The following is a 27170-nucleotide window of genomic DNA, read 5'->3' on the forward strand; positions in this document are numbered from 1 at the left end:
TTTTTCAACTCTTGTCTTTTTCCATTTTCCCATTTCTTTTTATCCATTTATTTTATATTTTCAATCATTGACCAATCAAGGGAGGGGGGTGGGGGCGTTTGCCGACTGTGATGCAACCCCTGGTCATCCTCACAAAGTTATCATCATCAATTAAATGCTTTAATGGTGTGATGCGAAATATAGATGTCGACGGAAAAATAGCATATAACAAAATGCCCTTGCCTATTGTGACAATGACCTTTGAAACCTCGCATAGGCGAAACCATTGTTGCTTTCGAATGATTATTTACATCTTGCATTTCGGAGGGTATATCATGTATTTCTACTTAATAAAAATATATATAAAAGATCATTTATTTATTTCGTTATGTAATGATATGCCAGGGACCGAGGAGTGGTTTTCAAAGCGGGGGGGGGATGACCATGCTAAAAATCACAATCATATGGTCATTTTTACGTTTCTGTACACGGTTCTGAAAAAAAGTGGGGACTGAAGCCCCCCCCCCCCCGTTCTGCGGCCCCTGCATACGGGTTGAATTATATGGCAAGACACTTCAAGCACCTTTGTTATTTTAAATGCAAATAAAGTAGTTCAATTTTTCACGATTATTGTGATTTTGTTTCACCAATCACCATTCTATTTTTTTCATGGCTACCATATTACACTGCGATTACTTTACAGCTATTATCTTTCATCTTTGTTGTTATAATGCGTTGACGATTATCAATTTTCCTCACCGCTATCATTTTTCTGTTCTTAAATTTTCACCGTAAAAATATTTTTTTTCCACGGTTATAAAAGCGTTTTTCACAATTATCATTTTTTCTAACATGGTCAACTTTAAATATTTTCTTGTTTTGATACAATTATCTAAAATAAAAAAAGGCAAAAAGAATAAAGTAATAAGATATATTTACGAAGTAATAATCATACTGGTCCTTTCCTTCATGGACTACTCCTCAGTACTTCCCACCTAGAATAAATAAACTCTTATTATTTGTTTCTATTTCAATAAAAAAAAGAGACGGTGGTCATTTTGCAGATGTCTATCACGCCTGTGATTATGCAAAATCACGCACCAACACCGTGGAGAATCGTTACTAATACATGTTAAATTATGCCCGTGGAAATATATCGATATCTATACTTCAAACATGAATCGTGCAAATATTAGTGCTTCTTGAAATTATTGACACAGCTTATCACGCAAATCCGATCACACACAGCAGCGCAAGAAATTATATAAAAAAATTCAGTCCTGATCATTTTGATAGTGTCAAACCACAGCCAGTTTAAAGTTTTGATGATTGTGAAAAGTGTCCATCACATAATATTTTATTGAATTTATATCCTCATAATCGTCAGTCGGAGTTAAGTCATGGTAATTGTGATAATTGTCCATCTGTTTGATAGATATAAAATTGACATTTTTTCATAATTTTATGCAGATTAATCAAAGTAAATACGCAATGAATACAGTAGGATTAACATTAGAATAATCTTTACGGAAAAAGATGTAAAATCCTGAAAAAAAAATCGACTGACGCATGAAATAAAAGAACATCACATATAAACAGATATATACATGTAGTCTATTGTTATTGTGTGAGAGATGTGATCCAATTATTTAATTTAATGGGGGATTTGTGTAATCCGACAGTTACCATGGTAACATTGCTTCTTAGCCAATCAAAATCAAGAAAAGTTATTAGATTTGACAACTTGTTCGAAAATGTCTTAATATAAGGCTGGTACTTATGGATGAAAGTTGAAATACTTTTTAGTGTGCACTATCGATTATAAAGCGTTGGGTAGGATGCAAATTTCAAGATAATAATGTCAATATTTATTTTTTTCATAAAAAATGAAAATTTCAACGAATGAGGGCGCTGGAGCTGATCAGATAAACCATGGACCTACCAGTGGTAGGTCCATGGATAAACCAAACTAAAATAATTATGTTGTCATAGCCTGCATAAATAGTGAAATTGATAATCATAATGATCAGTTTAGGATTAGTTATTGAGCTAAAATGAAATGAATTTTTAAATAAAATCACATCAAACATAATTGGAGCGATGTTTCACAACTTTGCAAACCTGGCAACGTCGGAAAAGATTTTTTTTTTTTTTGGGGGGGAAGAATCTTTCTTGGAACGATGTTTGTCTGAAACCGTTCCGACACTCATGTCCGATTTAAAAAAAAGAAAAAAAAAACAACATAAAAATGAAATGATAAGATGTGACCAAGATTGAAAGTCATTTGGACCGAGATGAAAATGTAACTTATTTCTTTGGCAAAAAAGAGAACCTTTTCTCTAAATTTCTCCTTCAACAAGGAATGTATCCATGGTATCCACACTGTGCTGCACTCGACCCTGGTGAGGTGAATGGCCGGCAGGATTAATTCCTTGCATACAATAGGCGCCTGTGATAGTAGCTCGAGCTAAAACCGGGGGATAATAGCAAGCGTCTTGTATTCTCAGTCAAAAATTGATATATATGTATTTTGAGTTTTGTCAGATGTGTATCAATCAGATATGATTATTTACGTCTGGGACCGACATTTTACGTTACCATCCGAAAGACGTGACCTCGAACCTCTGCATCAATTTGTAACTTCCCCACAGCTTGGATTACAGGCGCACGCCACAACGCCCAGTTAAGTTATAAATCCAGCTATTATTATTATTACAATAAAAATAAGAGAATATAATAGTGAAAAAAGGTGACAACTTATTGCAATCATTGTGCGCGCCTAAGAGAAGTAGTAAGTTGTCAAACGGACGCAGACAACATGGAACTTAATAACTTTTATTTTTTCAATTTTTTGTTATCAGTCAATACATTGTGAATTGTAGACTTTGATATAACAGAAGTATGACAAAGTTCGGTTTATCCTCCCCTCTCCCGTAATTGCTTTATGTTGAATCAAAATCTATTCAGCTTGGGTGTGCTAGTAAAATATTGACTCACCTATTTCTCCACCATCAACGATGCTGCTTTTGTTTACAATAAAAAAATATTCCGATACTGGGAAGACGAATAATGTTTTGAAAGCCCTTTCAAGCTCGAGGGTAAATAGCAAAGTCGGCAACAGACACGTTCAATGATAGAAGAGTGATTCTGAAGTTTGAATATCTAATATATATATCACCACGTTATAGTACCGTGTTATGAATGATTCGAGATTACCGCGATGATAGTGAAAGCCACATGTAGCTAACCGCCCTTTCACTCGGTAAAAAAATCGTAATTTGTATGATTCCAGTGAAATATAAGGGTAATGACGAATATTTAACACGTAAAGGACCCAAACTAGAACATGATTAGAATCACGATCGCGAATCACAGTCACGATTACAATAGCAATCGTCATTACAGTAGGTTTTTTTCGCACGTGAATCTCGAATCATCATTTCACCGTGAAGGGCCGAATGATGATTCAAGATTCACGTTTGAAAAGGCCCATAGTCTTCCAGATAATCGGCATTATTCCGTCATCTTTTTAAATTGTGATTTGTAACGCATTGCTATCACATCTATTTAGTTTTCATAGATCTTCTAGGTCATCATCTATTCGTTGTTTATTGAAAGAAGTCATTTTGTTTGCTCTCTTTGGAGGCGTGTTCCCTTGGCAGCGTGTGTACACGCGTGTGTGTGTGTGTGCGTGTGTGTTTGCAAGGGTGCGTGTGGGTGTGTATCAGGGTGTGAGTGTGGGTGTTTGACGAGGCGTGGGTGGGCGTGTGACCAGGTGGACCTGAAAAGTAAAAAAAAACTCTGTTTTTTGTTTACGCTGTTTACCATGTTTACTGAATGAACCTTACAATGGTTGTCTAACAGTTAAAAACAGGAACTTTGTTGTTTGGGATTTCAAACACGTGTTTAAACTGTATGTGGGGAGGGCGCTTAAAATTTTACATGTACCCATTTCGTCATGACCATTTGTGTGTATTTGGATTTCAAGGGCGTGTATCAGATCTGAATATCAATTCTGAATATTTACTCTGAATATGAGAACTGATATAAAAGTATATAACCCAGGGGCCGTTTCATAAAACTGTAATTTTACACACGATCTGGTGACCCATTTTTGTGGTAGATTGATATCTATTGTTTATATTGATTTAGACCCGTAGAAACGGCCACCGGTCTATGGTGGCGCAATGGGGCAACAAACTTCAGAGGGCGCAAGGGTATATGGGGCAAAATGTCTTAAAACTCGCCAGCAAGCGAAGTGAGTGAGTTAAAATGTTGACCTCTTTGAATTAAAAAATCTAATATTTTGACTGAAACATTACGTTATATCATATTTCACACTTTCCTTCCATTTTTTTTCTTTTGGGGAGGGATCAGTACCCATGCACCGCCCCCTCCCCACCTATGGCGCCATTGGGTGCGTAAAATGGTCCACAACTTCCGAACAACAATATGAAACGTCCACTAGGGCGCGACTTGAACCCCAAACCTCTGATTTATATTCGTGCAAGCACAGTGCGAAACCACAACGATATCGTTATCATGGTTATTAGATACCGATCTACCCACTTCATAAGATTTACATCAAGAAAAGCTCCATTTCCACTGACGAACTGATTAATTCAATCAAGCCCTTTCGAAAAACTTTCGGCAAAGTTCGGTTAAGCTCGGCAACGTTTATATTTTCGTCATGATCGACAGGACTTACTCGGCCAGGTGGTCGGGGACACGTCATCATGATCGGAGTCTTGATCGACACCGCTTGCATATGAAGAACGATGTCCAACATGCGTATTCGAATGAGGTTCCATGCAGATGTCAGCGATTAGTTGATGAAGTTGTTTAGCTACATAATTATATATCGAACATTTCCGAAAATACCGAACAAAACTTGAAAGACTTGTATATTGATTAAAGTGATTATCTATTTTCTGTTACTGGCTAAAGGACAACGTGACTTTTATAGAATTCTGAATTTTATTAAACATCTCCACTTTTCAACGCCTTTTCATTCTCTTTGATGTTTCTTCTCCATATTTGAATCAGTTTAGTTCAATTCAATTCAATTTCGGTTTATCACATACACACATGCATACAATATACATACACTGCAGTCGTATACGAAGACTATTTATTTTGCAACGTTTACATAAAAAACAAATCATTTGCATCTAGAGACTTTACAAATACATGTAAAAGTATTGAAAATTGGTTGACTGCTAGATTGAAATAAGTCAAATTTTATAAAAATCAACAGTTTGAAATTGACATCACATTCTAGATACACTTGGAGTATCGAGAAATAATTCGAGAGTCAATATCTGATCTAGGACAAATAGGCAAACATAGATGAGACATTTTCGATAAAGGGGAAAGTGTATTCATAGAAATACAAGATTTTCACATCATGATCATACATGTCATAGATCATCAATATTTTCAGGAAAAGTGTCAAGTATGAGAAGAAACATAAATATCCGACAAATACTGCAAAGAAAGTGATTATTCATGCATGCATATGTTACAATTTCGCACTATTCGGACTATTTTACCTGCCACGGGCATAATAATTGTTAGAATACGACTGTATAATATTGATGTTTGTCTGTACTATTTGCGGTGGGCAGTTCCCAGCACCTAGGGTAAATAATCGACGTTGATTGGTTGGCAAAGGGTCACGTGACGTGCAAAGTACCACTTATCAGGTGAAAGCTATATACTAAGTAGATCTCCGTGAAATCAAAGTTTGTCATGTATCAAGTATCTATAAATCAAAACAGTCTCTGATATTCGTTTCGTACATAAATGAGAGATACTTCTTTCACTATATCTTTGAAGGAAAAGTGAATAAGGTAAGAATTATCATAATTGTTTCTTTTTTTTCAATCAAATGGTAATCAATTCATTATTATAGCAGAACAGGTAGCAAGATCTCGCATGCCACTGGTAACTGATCTGATATTATTTTTAAGAGTATTTCTCAGTTCATTGGTATTCGAAGATTATGGTTTTTATCGTATTTTGATAGTAAAATTAAGTATTGCTAATCCTTTTTGTATCTATCTCGAGCTAAATTTCTTATTGGATTCGATAAGACCTCTTAAGACCATGCAGATGTTACTATCTCTGTTTATTGATTATGTAAATGAAAAGAAAATGAAAACATCATTTTTTATTTTGAATATTGTATTAAATCACATGAATTAAATAATGCCATCTGCTTTCAGAATTTAGGATAACATTTCGTTGGAACAAGATCGCTAGGGGGGGGGGGGGGTAACCATTTTTTATTTTTTTTAAATTCATTTTGACCTTTGCATCCCAACTTCATTTTAACCGAATTAGAGATCTGCGGGTCACAGTGATTCAGTTCTCGTTCCGTCTCTCAGGCACAAGTGACGCCGAACAAAATTACTAATCATGATAAAGATGATTATCAACGAAATAAAAAAAATGATATGCAAGGATGTTTTTCTTGATTAGATGAGATCTTATCGTCACACAAAACACAGTTCGAGGGCCAGGGGTCAGTTTCAAAATAGACTCACGATATTGGTACCTTCGCCATTTTCATAACTACCTTGACTATGACTGGCTGCCGAGTTCAGTTACCATTGTCATCAAGATAGTTACCATCATAGCAAATCTACCTCAAATGCAATCGTAAGTCCTCTATGAAACCACGGAGCTACTGTGAAACGGGGCAACTCCGTATTAAAGATATACCGTTCTATTCTTCGGATGACACAAGTTGCATTTAGATTCAAACCTCGATCGTATGGCTTGCATGGCCTTTGTAAAACGGGGCATCTATGAAACACCGACATTTTCCTCGCATGGATGGTTGCCCGATTTAGACAAACATAATCAGACAAGTTACAATAAAACACTAATCCTCACAAAGTTAAGTTTCCTCAGTTAAAATGGCAAGGCCCTTGTAATAACGTGACCCCTGATTTGTTATAATGATGATGAATTAGTTTTTTTTCCCTTGAATGAGTGGTAGCCGAATTTATGAATGAAAATCATTGCAAAGTTACCTTGAATGTTATGGCCTTTACACAACGGACCCCCTGTTGTATAAATATTCCTTGGATGAGTGGTTGCCCAATTTTACCAAAATAATTATTGGCAAGTTGAATTGAAAGGTAAACCTCTGTAAACAGCACCGTTAACAACAATATGATAATACTAATCAATGGACTTAATCAAACGTATCTAGGCTCGATTGAATTCTACTCAACCATCTAAAGCATTACTCCAAGCCACCTCCAGCTGAAAGAAGGGAAAATGTGGCGACAGAGAAATATTGTATATGGTTTGGTGTTTCAGTTATTGTAGTTGGACTGGTGGATTGATATTTATAGCGTCCTGTTGGAACCATTTAAGCTGGGTTAAGCAAACCTAAAAATAAAGGTAGGATAAAACTGTATTATGTTTTGCATATTTACTGTTAAATGTAACATGTGCAAGGTGGCTTTTTTATTCATTTATCCTATGAATAGATTTTGGTAGGCATAGTAGTATTTTGAACACTGATCAAGCGAGGTTTTAAATGTAATCCATGATTACTGTAAATGAAAGCTTGTATGGGGTTTTATGCATTGTGATTTATTAAGAGACATTTATCAAGATGAAAAATATTGTTCGGATAGAATACTATTACCGTACTGAAAATAAATAACAGAACATAGCACCGTTATGTATCTCTGTTAGGCTGCTGGGAGTAAAAAAGACAAAATTCAGTTTTAGAGTAATGTATTTCATGGCCGTACACAGTGCCTAGTATTAAACTCGATCGTTTGTTTTCTCGCTTAAATAATTATGTTTTGGGAGTTGCCCCATGGAAAATATTCATGCATACGGGTGGGGGGGGGATGGGCTCGCAACCGGGAGGTTTCGGGTTCAATTCCAAGCAAGACGTAAAATGAGAATTAAACCACATGAACAAGTTAGCTAAATTGAAAACAGAAACAAAAAGCAAATAAATAAATCAATGAAAATTTGAGAATAATTGAGCAAATGATAAGAAAGTTATGAGCATTTGCATGTTATAGATCACTCATAATGTGGATGTCCTCCAATCGGCAATGCGACCAACAGGTGTGATGTCACACTCGCAATGTCCAACTCTCTAATTACTTCTTTGCATATTTTTACTTAGATTATCACGTTTATTAAGTCTATTCATAAATCACACGATTTTGTTTTTATGAAAGGACATGGAGGTTTTATCAAATAAAGCATGGAAAAGGAGTTTTCCCTATATACACTATCATTAGAATGAGCAAAATTTATACTTTTGTTATATTTTTAGTGTACAAAGGGGAGAGTTGCACTTACTTGACGTCAAAAATCTTTGTTGCATTGCCAAAGGGAAGATCTCTAGGGCATTAGTGATTTCTGTATCAAAATGCTCATATCTTTCCTACTGTTAGTCCAATTGTTCTCAAACATTTCACTGATCTTTTTATTTGATTTTTTTTGTATTCATACAAGCTAACTAGTTCCAAGGTTTGTCATTGTCCTTTAAGCCTCTTTTGAGGCAAATTTTACAGTAATATAACTAATAATAGTGTTGTTGCAATCGCTTTTTAGTTAGTATGGTCATTAACATATAGATTTTACGCACTAACATGTAATCCGGCCAATAAAAATGTTTCTCATCGTTTCGCATGCAGGCAAATCACAATGGGAAATTTATTAACGAATGGAAAATTAGAAGTTTGGGACATCGTGGTTATCATCATTCACTTTGCCGCCGTGTTCTCAATTGGAATATGGGTAAGAAAATGGATTCACTGTAGATCTAAACCTTCATTATCTAAACATAGGGTTACACCAAAACCGAATTCTACCGAATGGATTCTGCCCGAATACGACGGCTGATTCGGATGGTTTCGGTGGATTCGAATGTTCCCGAATTCCTCCCGAATTTTCTCGCGTTCGCGAAGGGAGAACAGCTACAGAATACCCCCGAAACCACCCAAATACGTGTATTCGGATGAATTCGCAGCTGATTCGGTTCCGATGTAACCCTAGCTTAAAGAGGGTATCTAACCTAGAGGCAAATTCTTACTAACGTTTCAATTTTGTTATTCGTCAGCTTTTTTAACGAGAAAAATAGGTTCGCAAACGCTCGACTCACATTTTTGTTTTATTAGTGGGATGATTTTATACAGGAGCCAACAGTCATATTGGCGAATCAAAAGAATTTCAGCGACACGCCGACACCGTCTTGCAACCGTATGCAAATGACTTATGACTGCTTTGCAAACGTTACAAGTGCTAGCGGAAAGAAAAAGATTCGCTAAGACATTTTGAACATGTTTAAAAGTTCTTTGCTACAAGAAATACTATTTGCAACAGCGGAAACTGTTCACCGACTTTCTTGCAACCTAGTACGAACGTTTTCCAACTTTTGTACGAACCTTGGTGAAATCTCAATTCTGCGATTCCCTTAATCTTAATAGCAAAGCACTGCCATACGGCTACAGCGAGTTCGGGTTGTTTATATTTGTTTCCTTAACAAGATTTCTGTAACCACAACGGTACTATTATTCATATTATAGTTATATGGATTAATGATGAATTTCCCTGGTTTCTATGATTGAATAGATAGTCGTTGTGGGTTGGTTTGATTTGAGCGAGTCCGCGGGTGATTTACAACCTGAATCAAAGGGCAGTGGTTTAAGCCCTGGGTCACGTCCTTCGGATGGCGACGGTAAAGATCGGTACCAACATCTCGACCCCCCCCCGCCCCCATATACACACATACCGACTTCTGATACATTTGTCAATTCTAGATTACTGCCATCATTAATGGCTATACTACAAGAATTTATACTATCACTACCGGTATAGTGCTTCGATTAATCGATTTAGATAAATGAATTTACATAAATGAATATATACAAATTTAATCAATTGGCCGAAATGGAAATACTCAGATATTTTGTCCAATTAATCGTGGACTCAGCAGCCACTGTGCAGCACCAGATGGACGTAGCTCTTTCTTTTGAAATGTTGAACGCTAAACAGGGTTGTGAGACGGATGTCCTACCAACTGAGCCAACACACCGATTGCAATTTGCAAGTTTTCTTTCTCGGTCGCTATGGTCCTACGCATGAAAATAATTAAAAGCTATTTGGGGGATGTCGATATTTTGCACAGCCAGCCCCTCACGTCATCCACGGTATTGTATGTCTAAAATGCCAAGTTTTACTGTTGAAAGTGACAGTTTTTCTTGCTCAGTCACTTCACTTCCCAGTATGAAAATCATAGGCACGGATAATGTGTGCAGGCCTTATTTAGCTAACCCTCTATTTTCAATTTTGGTTGAAGGAGATAAAAAAAAAACTGAAAGCGAAGGGGACAAAATAATGAAGGAAGTAAGAAAAATGAAGAAATGACAAATAGCAAAAACTTTCAAGTCATTACGAACAGTGTTCATATGATTTATTCAGATCAATTCCTTGTTTGTGGAGGTTTATTTCCATCATGATCTACATGTAAAGAGGTAAAAAAAAATGAAAAAAAAAAGTTGAAAGCTTAAGTTTAAACATTAAGAGTGAAGGGCCTATCGTAAATACACCTGAACTTGACAACGTAAGTTGGATTTTTTAATCTAGGTACAGGCCGTCAAATTGGTGTTCTTTTCAAGTAGTAAACAAGAGTGGGACAATAAGGAGAGGAGAAAGAAGTAAAGAAGACGAAGAATATGTTAAAGGAATATATGGAAGTAGTAGTAGTAGTAAAATAATAATGATTATAATAATAATAACAATAATGATAATAATAATTAGAAGTAGAAGAAGGAGAGGAAAAAGAAGAAGACAAAAAAAAGAAGGAAAACACACTTATGGAGAAGTGAAAGGCGCAAATAAGATAAATAAACAGAATTGAAAGGAAAAGTAAGAATTCGAAAAAAAACAGGAATAAGAGAAGGTGAAGAAAAAAAGGAAGCAAGAGTGTAGCCTCTTGTCGAGGTCCTGCCGGCTGTTTCGAGGGATATAGCCATGAATAGCGAAGCAGAGCCTCGCTCGCTGCGCTCGCTAGGCCCGATTCGCTTCGCTCGGGAAGCAGATGCCAGGGACTCGACAAGAGGCTAGCAAGTGTGGTTGGAGTGCATTTATAGCATTTGCCATGAATGGGTGTCACCCAAAAATAGTTGTCATAAATAAGACATACAGGTTACTCATGCAAGGTGTTTTTATGTTTATACATTGTTGAACTTGAGAACCAGAGGGATAAGGTACACTATTGGATCATTCTCCTCCTTTTGATAAAAAAGGATGCAATAATTCTTTTAGGGAACAATAAATGTGTCATGTGTATTTCTTTAAACCATACCAGTATGTACATGGCAGACAAACATTTAAATCACTGCTTAAATATATTGATTTTGTATTTTTTTACTTACATGTATTTACTTATATATTGCTTATTTACTTATCATTCATTTGTTCTTTCTTTCTTTCTTCCTTCCTTCCTTCCTTCCTTCCTTCATTCCTTCCTCCCTCCCTCCCTCCCTCCCTCTCTCTCTCTTTCTTTCTTTCTTTCTTTCATTTCTTAATTACTTACTTTCACATGGTACAGTCTCTTCAATATTATAAAGACTTATATTCAAGAGATTATCTTACAAATAGACATACATCAACATGATCAATACAATTGGTAATGAAGTGATATCTGGCTTTCTGGCCGAGAGGAGAGAGAGAGAAAGTGGGTGGTGTGATGAAAGATGATTTTTCGCAATGGTAAACCTGTCAATATTTTATCAATATTGTAAAGAAAATTGTTATTGGACAAACCACAGATCTATCTATAGGCTTAATGTTATGTTAACCTATAAAATAGGGTGTATGCACAAAAAAAGTTTAAGTGCCAACTATTGTCTTTTTTGTCAAAGCTAAAAAAACGTGACGGACTATCTCGTTTCCATATTTGGCACAAAGCTCTTGCTATCAACTGAATTTCTTTCACGCGACTTCTCTCTAAAAGAAAATCCAATGACTTTTATTTGCAAAGGACATTGAGGAAAAAAAAGTGAACTTTGTCCAAACGCGCCAAGTATCATTTACTTTGCTTTGCATAAACATAAAAAGAGTAAATACAAAGTGAAAAAAGCTGGTGAAATTTCTTTTTTTCCAAAATGAGTTAGACTAAAATTACGACCAAAAGATGGTAAAAGAAAGATGTCACACTGTTTGCAAGTGCATGATAATGGAGTTAAATTTTAATTCAGTTTTTTTTAATTATTATTCTTTTGGGGGAAATTCGTATTTCGGAACAATATCGGGCGCCTGTCCTTTTTCCCCGCTACCCTCCTTGACCTTGCAGGCATAAATTGATATAACATTGATACGTTCAAACTGGGGAAACGCCCCTTAGCTTTGTATCGTGAAGATTCTGTTTTTCTTTTGATCTTGGGAAGGAGAGAGGAAGAAGGAGATTGAATAAGAGAGAGCGACAGAAAGGGAGAGGGAGAGAGAGAGGAAGGGGGAGAAAGAAATTTAGCTGCCATTGCGCACTGCATGGCGACTGCCGAGTTCCTAAACTATGAAACGTTATTTCAAATCTTTGTTACAGCATTTTCGAAGTAAAATTAAGATGAAATCACTTAACAAGACTTTGTTGTTCATGGTTAAATAAATAATTCCGTTACATTTTTTTTTTGGTATTTGAGCGTGTTGCGGCTTTTTTTTAAATAAAATAGAAATATATCTTTGATAAGTTCAGGGAGAGCACGTCAAGCAAGAAATGACTCGTGAAACCGACTCCCATTTATTTGAAAGACCCCACACAAAATACAGAGAGTTAATAATTCTATTCTGAATAGGTCGCATATTTACTTTAATTTCAGAGGTAACAAAAGAAAGATAGTTGCCAGGGGGGTGATAGAAGAGTCATTTTGGTTGTTCCTGTTGACTGCATGTCTCTTTGAAATGAATTCTACATGCAACCTGATATTCTATTGAAAATTTCTGTAAGGACAAAATTTAATGAAACACAGACAAATAATGTATTAAAGAATACTACAGAGAATAGAAAAAAAATATTGAAATTGGAAAATGGATCCTTCCATCCGTGTACCTTACCGAACACAGCCAAATTTCTTATATGATACCCGAATGCTCTCGTATTAACATAACTACTGTGAATATTATGGATAAAGAACGTATGGACATATAGAACGTAAAGGTATAATAGGACGCAAAGAATGATATAGAATATTTATGACTGACCATTTAAAATTGTATTTAATTGTGTATCAATAACAGGCAGCATGGGGAGGAGGAAAAGACAATACAAGTGGCTACTTCTTGGCGGGACGACAGATGCCATGGTATCTCGTAAGTGCACTTTTATTCAGCTTGTTTGTATTTAATAAAAATAGCTTAAATATACACCACTCATCAAACATTGCAACTTCATAATCATGGAATTAAATGAGAGTGAAATTTCTGTTAACAAATAATTTCTCGGTGAAGAGTCCGAAACCAGGACGCTTAATTCAAACTTGAATGCAATCATTACTGTCCTGACTAGGATGTTTTTTTTTCTTCAATTAAATCAATATCTCTTATTAACATTGTTTTCATTACCATAAAATAATCTTTATTTCTGGAAGTTGTTCACCATCGTAAGTACGATCAATGTCGAAATATAATGATTAAAATTGCTAAAGTTGTCACCATCATCATAAATAACCATCAGATGCTTATTATCATTATTATTATTATTATTAATGTTGTTATCATCATAATTATCGTTATTACAATTATCATTATTATGACTATTATCCTTGTAGTTGTTATCATCAATTTCAATACAATTCATTATCATCTTTGTTATTGTGATTACACACATCCTTTATTTCTCTGTGTGCTGTCCCGGGGCGCTGTCATATGTTTCAACACCTTTGTATGTTTATTATGCACTTTATTGTGGCATATACCTTCACATATGTAACCTATTACGCTGTATTCAGACTGTGACATTGTGAACATGAATGGATAATAAATAATAGATAAATGAAATAATAAATAACTAAATAAATAAATGGTCAACTATTCTACAGGTAGGTTTATCGCTTGTCGTGACGAACATCGGTAGTTCGACGTTTATCGGAGTCTCCGGGACGGCATCCATATCGGGATATGGAGTGGTCATATACGAATTCCAGGTAAGGTTATCTACATCAACACTTTCTGCACTATAGTCCACCCCCGAAATAGTTTATTTGAATAAAGAGATTGATCCAACAACAATAACATGCACGTATTCAGGGGGTGCTTTCGAGGCCAGGGCCCCCGGCATAGGCTTAAAAGGGGGCGCCAAAAAGAGGGGGAAAAGAGAATGAAAGCAAAGGGGGGGAGGAGGGAAAAAGAAAATAAACGTAAAAACGGGGGTAAAGAAAGAGAGAAGGAAAAATAAAAGAAGATGGAGGGGGCGCCGAGTTGATGTTCTACATGGGAGGGGTGGGGACGAATTGATGTTCGACATAGGCGCGCCGAAATGATCTTCATTCTAGGGGCGCCGAATTGATGTTCAACCTAGGGGGGGGTTACAGAAAGTGCTTAGGATGTCCAAATTTAAAGCAGAATCTCAAAAGTTTTCAGCTCGCATCAATTGTTTAAATAGATACCCATCCTGTTCATAGTTACAAAAAATGCTTAGAATGTCCAGTTTTGGGTCGGAAATTCAAAAAATTGTCATTTCGCGCTCGCATAATTTTTTTGAGATAGTTAAGGTGACGATCCTGTCCATGGTTAGATAAAGTGCTTAGAATGTCCAGCTTTGGGTCTGAATATAAAACAATTTAATCTCGCGGTTCACGCTCGCATAAAACGATTTGTTAGATACCCATCCTGGCCATGATTACCAATAGTGCTTAGAATGTCAAAATTTCAGGTCAGAATATTAATTTTTTCAGCTCGCATTTCCCACTCGCATCAATTATTAAGACAGATACCCATCCTGTTCATGGTTACAAAAATATCCAGTTTGGGGGTCGGAAATTTGAAAATTGTCAGCTCGCGCTTCGCTCTCGCATAAAATGTGGAGATAGATACCCATCCTATTGTTGTTTACCCAAAATACTTGTAGATTTTCCAACTTTGGGGTTAGAATGTCAAAATTTTTCGGCTCGCGTTCGAGCTCGCATTAATATTGTTTAGATACACATGATGTTCACGGTTGCAAAAAGTGCTTAGAATTTCCGATCGAGAAACATATAGATGAAAATATTCCCCCTCCCTATTGGCGAAAGCTGGATCCGCCCCTGATAAACAAATTACAGCTCCCGCATACATAATTTATCTACGATCGGTGGTGAGTGAGTCAAACAATGACCTTAGCTTCTGAAGTAATTTTAATCAAAAAGTATTGTATGTCTCGGTGAAATATATATTTTTTCTTCTCTTTTAATTTTTTGTCGTTTTTAGGCCTTAAATTGTTTGCTGTTATTGGGATTCATCTTTGTGCCTGTGTACTTCGCGTCAGAGGTATGTAAAACCATAATAAAAGGATGGTAAAACAAAATAATGATATTACGAAACGTGTTGTATGGGATATGTTGCTAAAGTATACATGTAGTAAACTCGCTGAAAGAGTTTCAGAGAAATTTAGTACCTGAGATTTTTTCTTCATATCTACATATTCTAGTATTTTTTTCATATACTTAGAGACCTACAATAATATTGTATGCAGTTTTGTATATCCGTTGTCACCTTATTGTTGTTTTTATAAATTTTTACATTGTCAAATATTAAATGTCACAATAGTATAGATAAAGAAGTCTTTAGCACTTGAATTAATTCCAATGGAACTAGATTATAATATTATGTCGCAGCTAAAAAAATCTGACCCTGAACTGAACCATAGATGTTTTTGAAAATAACGTAAGTTTTGATAGGTCTGACTTGACATAACTGCACTATTATGTGGGTAATTTTTTAAGGAAATAAATGTACATAACAATCTGACGAAGAAATCATATTGATTACACTCTAAGTCATATACATATCATATAACAAAGCTCCAAAGAATCCAAAATTCAGCCGCAAGACTTGTCTCCAGATCCAAGAAACACAACCACATCACCCCAATTCTCAAAGCACTTCACTGGCTACCTATCAAATCACGAATTTGCTTCAAAGTCCTTCTAATAACATTTAATGCTGTCCAGGCTCTTGCCCCTCAATATATTTCTGAACTTGTTCCTCCATACACCCCTCTAGGACACTTAGATCAACTCAACTACTCCTTCGAGTATCCAGACTATGAACTATAAGACGCATGGCGAAAGGTCCTTCTCCTACAGGGACCCCAACCCTTTGGAATTCCCTCTCCAGTACTCTCCTATCACAAAATAATCCTGGACTTTTCAAATCACAACTTAAAACATTTCTCTTTAATGAAGCATTCAAATAGACCTTTCCCAATATACTTATGCCATACATGTATGTAAGTGATTGTTGATGTTGTTTAAGTGTTATTCTAAGTAATTCCTTATGTTGTATAATCTTTAATTCTGTAAAGTGCATTGAGAGTCCTTCAGGTCTGAAATGCGCTATAAGAACTGCATTATTATTATTATACAGCATACGAATATTTCACACTGGCCGAATGGGTAATCACTGGTATCGATAAAAATGCTGTGTGTGATATATAATTTATCTGAACAGATTAAAATACAGATATTGGATCATGGAAAATGAAATATGGATTTAATGAATATGATAATTTGGAAAAGGTCAACATCGTAACAACTTCTTTCTTTTCCAAGGTTTCGACGGTCCCTGAATACCTCAAACTCCGATTTGGAGGGGATCGTCTTCAAATCTTCATCTCCATTATCAATCTCATCATGGCGATCGTCATCATGTTATCGGTAAATTTGCAGTCACTCTTTATAATTTATTAATCAATGAACCACAAGGACGAGAAGAGAATGTGATCATATTATGATATCTTGAGTACAGAAGAATCTTAACGGTGCGCAATACATTTGAGGATAGTATTTGAATACAATAAATCTGAACGCATTCTTAGAACGTATCAAAAAATCCGAGCGCAACGCTTGCAGCTTGTAATATGATAGCACGGTTGAACGCAGCAAATCTGAAATGAGTTGTCGGACGTTTCATCCGTCAAAATGTGATGTATCCGACAGTTCCCACAGAAGTCCTTCTCAGCCAATCGAAATCAAGGAACAATATCAGATCCAATAATTCGTCGGACAAAAATGTTGATGAACCGTTTCCTAGATATTAGCACTTTAATGCACCGCAATCCTAAACGCAATGTTTGAAAGCAAAACATCGAAATACGGCGATTGAATTTTTCAATTCAATTTCAATTTATTTTATTTCATTTTCAACAGAACAAAGTAATGTGGTCGAAATAATACAATGAACTTATACATACAAAATAAATTGAGGCATTGAGCAAGGAATACAAATTAGCTGGACAGAGTATTGCGATATGTTTGAACCTACTTTGAACGTGCAAGCAAATATGAACGTCGTATCTGCATGTAATATATTCTAAAAAGCAATAATATTAATGGTAATAATGATAATGAAAACGGTACATTTACCCAGGGTAGCCACTTCAGTTCCGAAAACTGTACTCCCGGCGCGGCGGGCCCTGATATTATTATTACCCAGCTAAGCTAGGCTATATTCAGGTGCACACAGATTTTTGAGGAATTGTTTCCTGCCGGTACCCATTTGCCTCACCTGGGTCGAGTGCAACACACTGTGGATGAATTCCTTGCTAAAAGAAATTACGCCATCGGTGGGATTTGAAGCCACGACCGGCTCTGTTTCAAAGTCAAGAGACTGATCCACTGGGCCACTAGCAAAGTAAAGTTGAATGTTACGTATATGAAGACATACACTGAAAGTAAAAATTGATAACATTATCTAATCTTAAAGAAAAATGAAACCTTTGGAACAAGATAGCTTGTGTGAAAACAGAAAAATCAAAGAAAAAGATCAGCGAAAGATTGAGAAAAATCGAACAAATAATGAGAAAGTTATGAGCATTTGAATATTGCTATCACTAATGCTATTGAGATCCTCAAATTGGCAATGCGACAAAGATGTGTGATGTCACTTGTGAACAACTCTCCCCATTACTTTACTATATTTCATATAAACTGCCTCTTTTATCATATCTGTCAGTAGATCATGTGTTCTTTCTATCGGAGGGCATGCATTACAGATTTTTAAAGAATACATCATGGATAAAGAGTTTGTATCATCATCAGAAAAAGCAACAAAAAAAAAGACTTTTGGGGATATTTTATAGTCCATCAAAGGGAAAGTTGTTCACATGTGACATCACACATCCTTGTCGCATTGGGAGGATCTCCATAGCATTAGTGATTGCAATATTCATATGCTCATAACTTTCTCATTATTTGTCCGATTTTTCGCAAATTTTCTTTGTTCTTATTCTTTGATTCTTCTGTTTAGACACAAGCCTACCTGTTACAAAAGTTTCATTCCCCTTTTAATAGTCATTATATATCCCAACGCACTTTCCCAATATTATCTAAATGCACAATCTGAATGCAATATTTAAACGCATCATTGACGTGGACCATTATCTGAAGGCGGATCGCAACAATAGTGACGTCACTGATTGAATTAAATCTTATTGGAGTATGTAAATCAACATATGAATGCGTCCTTCTTGATTTAGGTCCTATGTATTCCTAGAATATAACGCATTTTAAAATGCATATACAATGCTGTTTAATGTATGAACCTTACAGTAGTTGTTTAAACGGTTTAAACAAGCATTTACAAATAAATCTTACATTAACAAATTTAATTATCGATATTTGATTCTCAATAGATTAAGCATGGTTGCTTAAACTGTTAAACAAGTAATGCAAGATCCATATAGTAAACAACGGTTGTATAAAATGTTAAACAGCGTTTTTATTGTGTAACACATGGATGACAGACAAAGTCGATTTAACATTCATATTGAATATCATATTTTTCATAACTTATCAGAGACGTACACTCTTAATTGGAGGGATTTGAAATACCTATACTTGGACCACATGGGTCGTGTGGTCCAGTGGTTAGAGTACTGGATTCATAATCGCAAGGTTGTGAGTTCGAATCCCCACCACGTCATTGTCTCCACTTTGATAAAAAGGCCCGAGAGTAATATCTGATAATTGTCTATGAGGCGACCACTATGACTTATTAACCTAGACGTAAAATGTTTCCAAGGTAATTGGTTATATACCAGATTGGCGTTTACCAGCAAAACGCTGTCCTGCCGAGCTCCTACCATAAACAGAAACAGGGGAACTGTAGTTAGGGGCCGACTGAATTCTGTATTTAGTTTCAATCTTAAACGTTCATTTTAATATTCAAAGGACTTGAATTCAAATCCCTCGAGATTTAAGAATAGATATTAATGATTCGAAATAAATCCAGAATTTGATTGGTTTCAACTACAGTCAACCAGGATTTATTCTAAATCCCTGAAATTTCACGGTGTACTAGAGAGGGGCTCATTGTCTTTTTCACACATCATAAGAATTCTGTAAGACCTATCAGCAAATACTTGTCCACCATATAAGTTCGTTGGTAAACACACATATGCTCGGATGTATTAGGGACTCGCCAGTCCTCTCTGCGTTCGATCGTTTAGCATGTTTAGTATCCCTAAAATTATAGCTTCTGAATAACGGTTGTATGCACACCATCGTTTTGTTATTTATTCAGGCCTTGATAAATTCAATATATGAAGTGGAAAAAGTTTATGAATGTGCAGAACCGCTATTTAAAGGTCAAGTCTACCCCAGAAAAATGTTGATTTGAATAAATAGAGAAAAATCAAACAAGCATTATGTTGAAAATTTCATCAAAATCGGATGTAAAATAAGAAAGTTATGACGTTTTAAAGTTTCGCTTATTTTTCACAAAACAGTGATATGCAAAACTCAGTGACATGCAAATGAGACAGTCAATAATGTCCCTCACTCATTATTTCTTTTGTTTTTTTATTGTTTGAATTAAAAAATATTTCATTTTTTACAGAATTAACAATAAAGGACCAAGTTGATTGAACCATAAAGTATTAAACAATGCTAATTGCACATGTTTAGGGAGGAATTAATCGTTGTTTCACACGACAACAGGGAGAAAATTTGAATATTTCATATTTCACATAATAAAATACAAAAAAAATAGCGAGTGAGTGATGTCATCAGTCTCCTTATTTGAATACCGACAAGGATTTGAATATAACTGTTTTGTGAAACTAAGCGAAACTTTAACAAGTCATATATCCGATTTTGATGAAATTTTCAGTGTTATGCTTGTTGGATTTTTCTCTTTTTAATCGAGTCAACTTTCTCTTGGGGTGGACTTGTCCTTTAACACATAACGTTGACTTGCTACATAGGAAATATACCAATGAAAATATAGGTAAACAATGATTTATAAAACGTTTTCTGCGATTTTAATCTGATAAGAGGACATGTTAGCTATCCCTTCACAGACGCTTTCTATAACGCTGATAATCTGTTGTCGAAAACCCATGAATCAAAACAACAGTGTCGTCCTGGACAATGGACAAAAACGACATATTTGCAATTTTTCGTCCAGTTCAAATGTGCTGTCCCGGTCCACCAACTTTCGACAATGACCTCTGATCTCTCCAATGTGATTTGACTTGCATGTCAAAGGAATTGGTGCGCTATAGAATGCGTCTACGAAGTCGATGCTAAAATACGCTAATATCAGGCTCTCTCGGTGCTTGCTCCAAAATAATCGCATTTTGGTCTTATTTCGCATTTTTCTGTCAATCATTAGGCACGATGCAGTTTATTTACTTTTTTGCGAACTATAGTCCCATTGCCACGCGTAAGGTAATGATAAATAATATTAAACAACGAGTCACATTTGGAGCGTTATTAACCAGTCTTCGGACCTTGAGAGGGTAGTGGGTTGGAATCCCAACCATGGCGTAAGTTCATTCAGCAAGAAATTGATCTACAATGTGTTGAATTTAACCCAGGTGAGGAAAATAGGTACCAGCAGGAAGTAATTCCTCAAAGAACTGTGAGCACAGGAATAGCTTTGCTTAGCCGGGGGTAATACAGGACCGCCTTGAGCAACTAAAAAGGTGGATATGTGGGCTATACAAATGCACTACAATAATAATGCTAATAATTATAATTGCTAATAATAATGACAGTAATAATGATGATAATAATAATAATGATGATGATAATAATAATAATGATGATGATGATAATGATAATAATAAAGTCAAAAGGGGCCTAAGCTTTCGATCCTAGCATAATCTTCTTCGGAGGCAAAATTACAAACATATAAGGTGGAACAACCATAAAACCATTGGTCTATATTATGGTTGTTCCACCTTATATGTTTGTCATTTTGCCTCCGAAGAAGATTCTGCTAGGATCGAAAGCTTATGCCCCTTTTGACTCTCTTATTTACTCCATTGGCTCTTTTTTAGATAAGCAGTTTTCAGCAGCTTCTTTTTGCCAATAATAATAATATTAATAAAGATAATAATAAATCATTATTATTATCATTGTCATTACAATAAACATAATTATTATTGCCTTTGTTGTTGTTATTATACTATTAATATTATTATCATTATTATCATCATTATTGTTATTTAACTGCAGGGAGAGATGTACGCTGGTTCCTTGGTCATTCAACAATCCTTAGGATGGGACATCTATACATCTATCATCGTCCTGCTCCTCCTGACCGCTGTGTATACGGTGGCAGGTGGATTAAAAGCAGTCATCTACACGGATGCCATCCAAGCTGTTGTCATGACGATTGGTGCCTTTATTTTAATGGGAATCGGTGAGTGTTGTTAAGACAACATTGTAAGAAGTGGATGAACACAGTGTATGGGTGTGTGAGAGAGGGCGATGATTATGTCTGTGTGTAAGTTTCTGCAGACGCATGTTAATTGTACATAATTATTTACGTCTGTGGCCTGCATGGGAGAGACTTTTAACGTCACTGTCCGAAAGACGGGACCAATGCTCAAACCTCGAATCTCTGCATCAATTCGTAACTCCCCATGTATAGTAGCTTGATCAACATGCATATGCCACTCGCCCAGATATTTAAAACAAATGATGCTATGGTGTCTCTGTATGGCCTTCCAATTGTAGTCATGTGTAGAAATCCTAGGTCATAATTATAGGTTATGCTGTGCTGAAATTTTGGCGACGGTCTGTTAAAAAATGATACAATTTCTTCATTCAGCTTTCTCGGAGATCGGCTGGTCCATGGAGACCCTTCGTCTCCGTTACATGTCGGCAATCCCCAACACCACCCAGATCTACGGAAACACCACCTGCGGAATGCCCACTGAGGAAACATGGCATATCTTCCGTGATGCTAAGACATCGGACCTCCCCTGGCCGGGATCTATCTTCGGTACCCTCATCCTGGGATGCTACTTCTGGTGTACAAACCAGGTACTGTTTACCCTTAGGTGATCCTTCTGCCATCAGGGTCCTGTTTCACGAATACTTAAAATAACACACACACATGCACATTTTACCATCAGCCAATCAAATTGGACCTTTTCAGTAGCTTATAACTTGTACTGCAAATTTGTAAGTATGATAAGTTTATATGAAACGGGATCAAGTACGTCTTATTTTCCCCATTGTACATGTGTATTGATCCAGGACAGTAAGTCCTAAGTTCAAGGACAGTTGTGCATATTGCAGAAGTGTCCAATCAAACGCAACTTGATTTCAACTAATCAGAATCGAATATTCTGGCCTTGAGCTCCTCTATTCTGCAGGCACATACCCTGATTGGAACTTTGGTCAACAATTGTGCCTCCACGCAAAGACTAGTACAAACAAAACTTCCCTGAGCGAGAGAGCCTTCAGTACACAAGGCATGAGTAGGCTGCACATTCAGACTCTTAATTCGAGTGAAGAGTTTGCCCTGCAGAGTCAAGTACTTCTTTGTCGTTTTTCTTGACCGATTTAGTGTTACTGTGCCATCCTGCTTGACATTGTTCAAGGTGTGTGTGTGGGGGGGGGGGTGTCGGCATTAAGCAAATTCCCCACTCACAACAGGGTCTACATTCATTTAGTCTAATGCAATTTTGTCCATTAACTTTTCGCCTAACAACAATATGGTCCATTAACCATTTGGTCCATTCATCACTTCGTCTAATCACCAGTTCGTCTATGACCATTTCGTCTCATAACTAGTTGGTCTAATATCAATTTTATTTTCCTTAATTTCGCCCAATCAACACTTAGTACAATTAGACCAAATGGCATATGGAATAAATGGCAATTGGACCAACTTGGTTATAAGATGAAATGGCAGTTAGACCATGTGGACAGTGGAAAAACTGATGGTAGACCAAAATCGCATACATTCGTAATTCTGAAGCTTCGTTATTCCAAAGGTTCGGATATTCCGAAGGTTCGTTATTCCGAAGGTTCGTATTTCCGAAGGTTCATAATTCCGAAGGTTCGTAAGTCCGAAAACGAAATGAGATTCGTAATTCCGATGGTTCGTTAGTCCGAAAACAAAGTGAGGTTCGTAATTCCGAAGGTTCATTAATCTGAAAACGAAATGAGGTTCGTAATTCCGAAGGTTCGTTAGTCCGAATAGTAATGATTAACGAACCTTATTTCGTTTTCGGACTAACGAACCTTCGGATCAACAAACCTTATTTCGTTCTCGGATTAACGAACCTTCGGAACAACGAACCTTATTTCGTTTTCGGACTAACGAACCTTCGGAACATCGAACCTTATTTCGTTTTCGGATTATCGAACCTTCGGAATAACGCCACAAATGCTCGGATTAACGAACCCTTTTACGTTTTCGGATTAACGAACATCGAGGTCTAGGCAATTTACGTGTTTCGGAATTAAGAACCTTCGGAATTACCATGATTACGAAGTGTAACCGACCAAAATGATAGCAGGCGAGTTGGCATTAGACCAATTGAAAATAAACCATTAAAACGACAGAACGATGTCCACTGCTATCCATATGCATAGGCGGATCCAGGGGGAGGGTGGCCGAGGGCCCTCCTCCTATTGGCGGACCACAAAAGAGGAAAAAGGGAAGAAAGGAATACAAAATAGGAGGGGAAAAAAGAGGAGAAAAAAATGAAGAGGAGGAAGACGAGTGAAAAAAATTAGATGAGGGGAAGACATGGAAATAAAAATAATCTTTCATGTCACTATATAACATTTTCGCTCGTGCTTCGCGCTCGCATTGCCTGTTAGGTGTTTCAGGGGCGGATCCAGCCTTCGCCAATAGGGGGGAGGGGCAAAATTATTTTTCAGCCATATTTTCCCCGATCGGCCGCTCGAAGATGATTTTTGGTTTCTGTGAAGGGTAGTCTTCTTAGCTTTATTCTTATAAATCAACATAAATATATAATATCATAATCCTTATTTATATAATGTGAGCGCGAAGCGCAAGCTAATTTTTTTCGAAATCTTATGTATTTCTTCCTAAAATTTGAACATTCTGGGCAATGTTTGTTTTCCTTAAAAAGATGTGTATGCAAATAAAGAAAACTACGAACGCGAAGCGCGAGCAGATATGAACTAGCGGAAAATGTACCTGTTAAAGACTGCGTGCAGTTAGTCATGAAGACGTTTATATATTTCAAAAATCAAATAATGCGAGCGCGATGCGCGAGTTGAATTTTTTTTGACATTTTTACCTAAAGAATTAAAATTCTAAGGACTTTTGTAACTTAAACAGAATAGGTGTATAATAAACAATTGATGCGAGCGCGAAGCACGAGCTGAAAAATTTTGACATTTTCCATAAAGAATGGAAAATTTTAATCAATTTTTGTAATCGTGAACAGAATATCTTTATAACTAAACAATTGATGCAGCTCGAAGCGCGAGCGGGAAAAAAAATCGAGATTTAGACCTAATAAAATTTCATTCATGTTTTGTAAATTTTGAAAAAAAAATTAGTAATTCCTACATTTATGATGCGAGTACAAAGTAAGAGCAGAAAATTGTTTATATTGTGATCCGAAACTGGATGATTTAAATAGAGAACAAGTTGAATATCTGAAAAAACATGCGCCTGTGTGTTTCATATTTAGACCTAGAATCTAGGCATTCTAAATAATACTTTATCATGAAAATCAAAGCGAGTGCGAAGCGCGAGCTTAAACTATTTGATATTCCGATCTGAAAAAAAGAGTCAATTTCAGCTCTATATTTCAAGCACTTTGTAAGAAATTTGTAAGGTGCATATAGATTATAATGAATTATAATTACTTTGAGTTTTGACATAGGACCGATACATCCTTAGGACATGTCATCATATGGAAATGGTTACTGTCTTCCTATTCTTCTTGCTAAGCGCGAGATAAAACAAAAGGGACAATTCAATTATTAAATTAATATCTTATTCATTAATGCCTAATGAGGGCGAGAAGTCTGATGATATAATGGCTTGAAAACTGGACATTTCAAGCACTTTTGTAATTATAAATAGGATGCATCAGTTAATATATTTTTAACAATTAATGCGAGCGCAAATTGCGAGCCTAAAGCTTTGTATACATTGTCATGAAAAGGGAATTGTATAATCAATATTGAGACATACAATCAAAATGCGAGCGTGCAGCGCTAGCTGATTCGTTTTGACAATCAGACCTGATAAGGAATATTTTAAAAACTTTATGGAATACAGGAAAATAATAGGTACCTGATAAATAGAAATTTGCGAGCGCACAGCGCGAGCGGAAAATGTTAATATTCAAACCATAAAACTGTCATATTTACAGAGCACTTTTTAAATATCAATCCGCATATGCATATGGATAGCAGTAGACATCGTTCTGTCGTTTCAATGATTTATTATTAATTGGTCTAATGCCAACTCGTCTGCTATCATTTAGTATACCAGTATCCACATGGTCTAACTGCCATTTCGTCTAATAACCAAGTTGGTCCAATTGCCATTTATTTCATATGCCATTTGGTCTAATTGAACAAAGTGTTAATCGGGCGAAATTAAGGAAAATAAAATTGATATTAGACCAACTAATTATGAGACGAAATGGTCATAGACGAACTGGTGATTAGACGAAATGATGACTGGACCAAATGGTTATTGGACCATATGGTTGTTAGGCGAAAAGTTAATGGACAGAGAATGTAGACCCTGTTGTCAGTGGAGGAATTAGCAGCAGACGAATTGGTTTCAACCTGCATACCGCCCAGGCAAGCAAAACAAATTCGCGACGAAATTGGCGACGAAATTCACGATGTCGTGAATTTCGTCGTCAATATTCAAATTGGCGACGAAATTGGCGACGTCGCGAATTTCGTCGTGAATATTCGCGATTTGGTCTATTTGCGATGTCCCTTCAGGGCCACCATATGATTACGGTTCAATTGGCGACGTTGAGCATTGACAAGCAAAGGGTTAACTTTTATGATTGCTTCTTTCAGGTGATTGTTCAACGTACTCTTGCGGCAAGAAATGTGACCCACAGCAAGGCCGCATGTATAATGACCGGATACTTCAAGATCCTTCCCATGTTCTTGATGGTCATCCCTGGCATGATCAGCCGAACTATGTGGCCAGGTAAGTCTCACTAACCTGACTAAGTTCTTGTTAATCAGTTGTCTATGGAACTTGCAATTCACATAGGCATTTCACGGGAAAAATCTACATCCAGTATGCAACGGGTTAAATGGAATTTCCTTTCGAATTTGATACATCGTCTGCTTCATGCCTTCATCCTTGAAAGGACGCAATGATCGATCACGTTGAAAAAAGATCTTGTATAATATGTTGATAGAATAAGAGGCTTTGCTAATTATGTTTCGTACTCTCAAACCTTTATTTTAATAAGATGTTTAGCAGGGTTGACATTGTAGCTACCACATTAGCAAAGTTACCGTGAGAGTACTCTTCTAGGCAACGGTGCACATGGTGCACAAGTGGTATACATAGTATAAAACTTTGTAAGTTATAATGTATACCAACGGATATAAAAGTCAGGGACTGATTGTGTTTTTAGTCATACCCCTCGATATTTATCTTGCCTCATTAACAAACCATGGGATTTGGCTTTATCGGCGAACAAGATGACATCTGTAACGAAATAATCATACAGTTCA

The 27170-nt window shown here is 36.3% G+C and overlaps 1 protein-coding gene across 1 annotated transcript in view; it reads left to right on the plus strand.

Moving 5' to 3' along the window:
- The first annotated feature begins 7225 nt into the window (after positions 1–7225).
- LOC121414570 (sodium/glucose cotransporter 4-like) overlaps positions 7226–27170 on the plus strand; it is a 28785-nt gene continuing 8840 nt past the window's right edge. Inside the window, exons 1-9 of the mRNA XM_041607772.1 lie at positions 7226–7395; positions 8661–8763; positions 13264–13335; positions 14064–14168; positions 15430–15489; positions 16773–16877; positions 21684–21870; positions 22282–22496; positions 26496–26631. Of these exons, the coding sequence (XP_041463706.1) occupies positions 8671–8763; positions 13264–13335; positions 14064–14168; positions 15430–15489; positions 16773–16877; positions 21684–21870; positions 22282–22496; positions 26496–26631 (973 nt within the window). The 5' untranslated portion in view covers positions 7226–7395; positions 8661–8670. The remainder of the gene's footprint in view (positions 7396–8660; positions 8764–13263; positions 13336–14063; positions 14169–15429; positions 15490–16772; positions 16878–21683; positions 21871–22281; positions 22497–26495; positions 26632–27170) is intronic.

This window comes from Lytechinus variegatus, chromosome 1, assembly GCF_018143015.1.
Source record: "Lytechinus variegatus isolate NC3 chromosome 1, Lvar_3.0, whole genome shotgun sequence".
Classification (NCBI taxonomy): Eukaryota; Metazoa; Echinodermata; class Echinoidea; order Temnopleuroida; family Toxopneustidae; genus Lytechinus; species Lytechinus variegatus.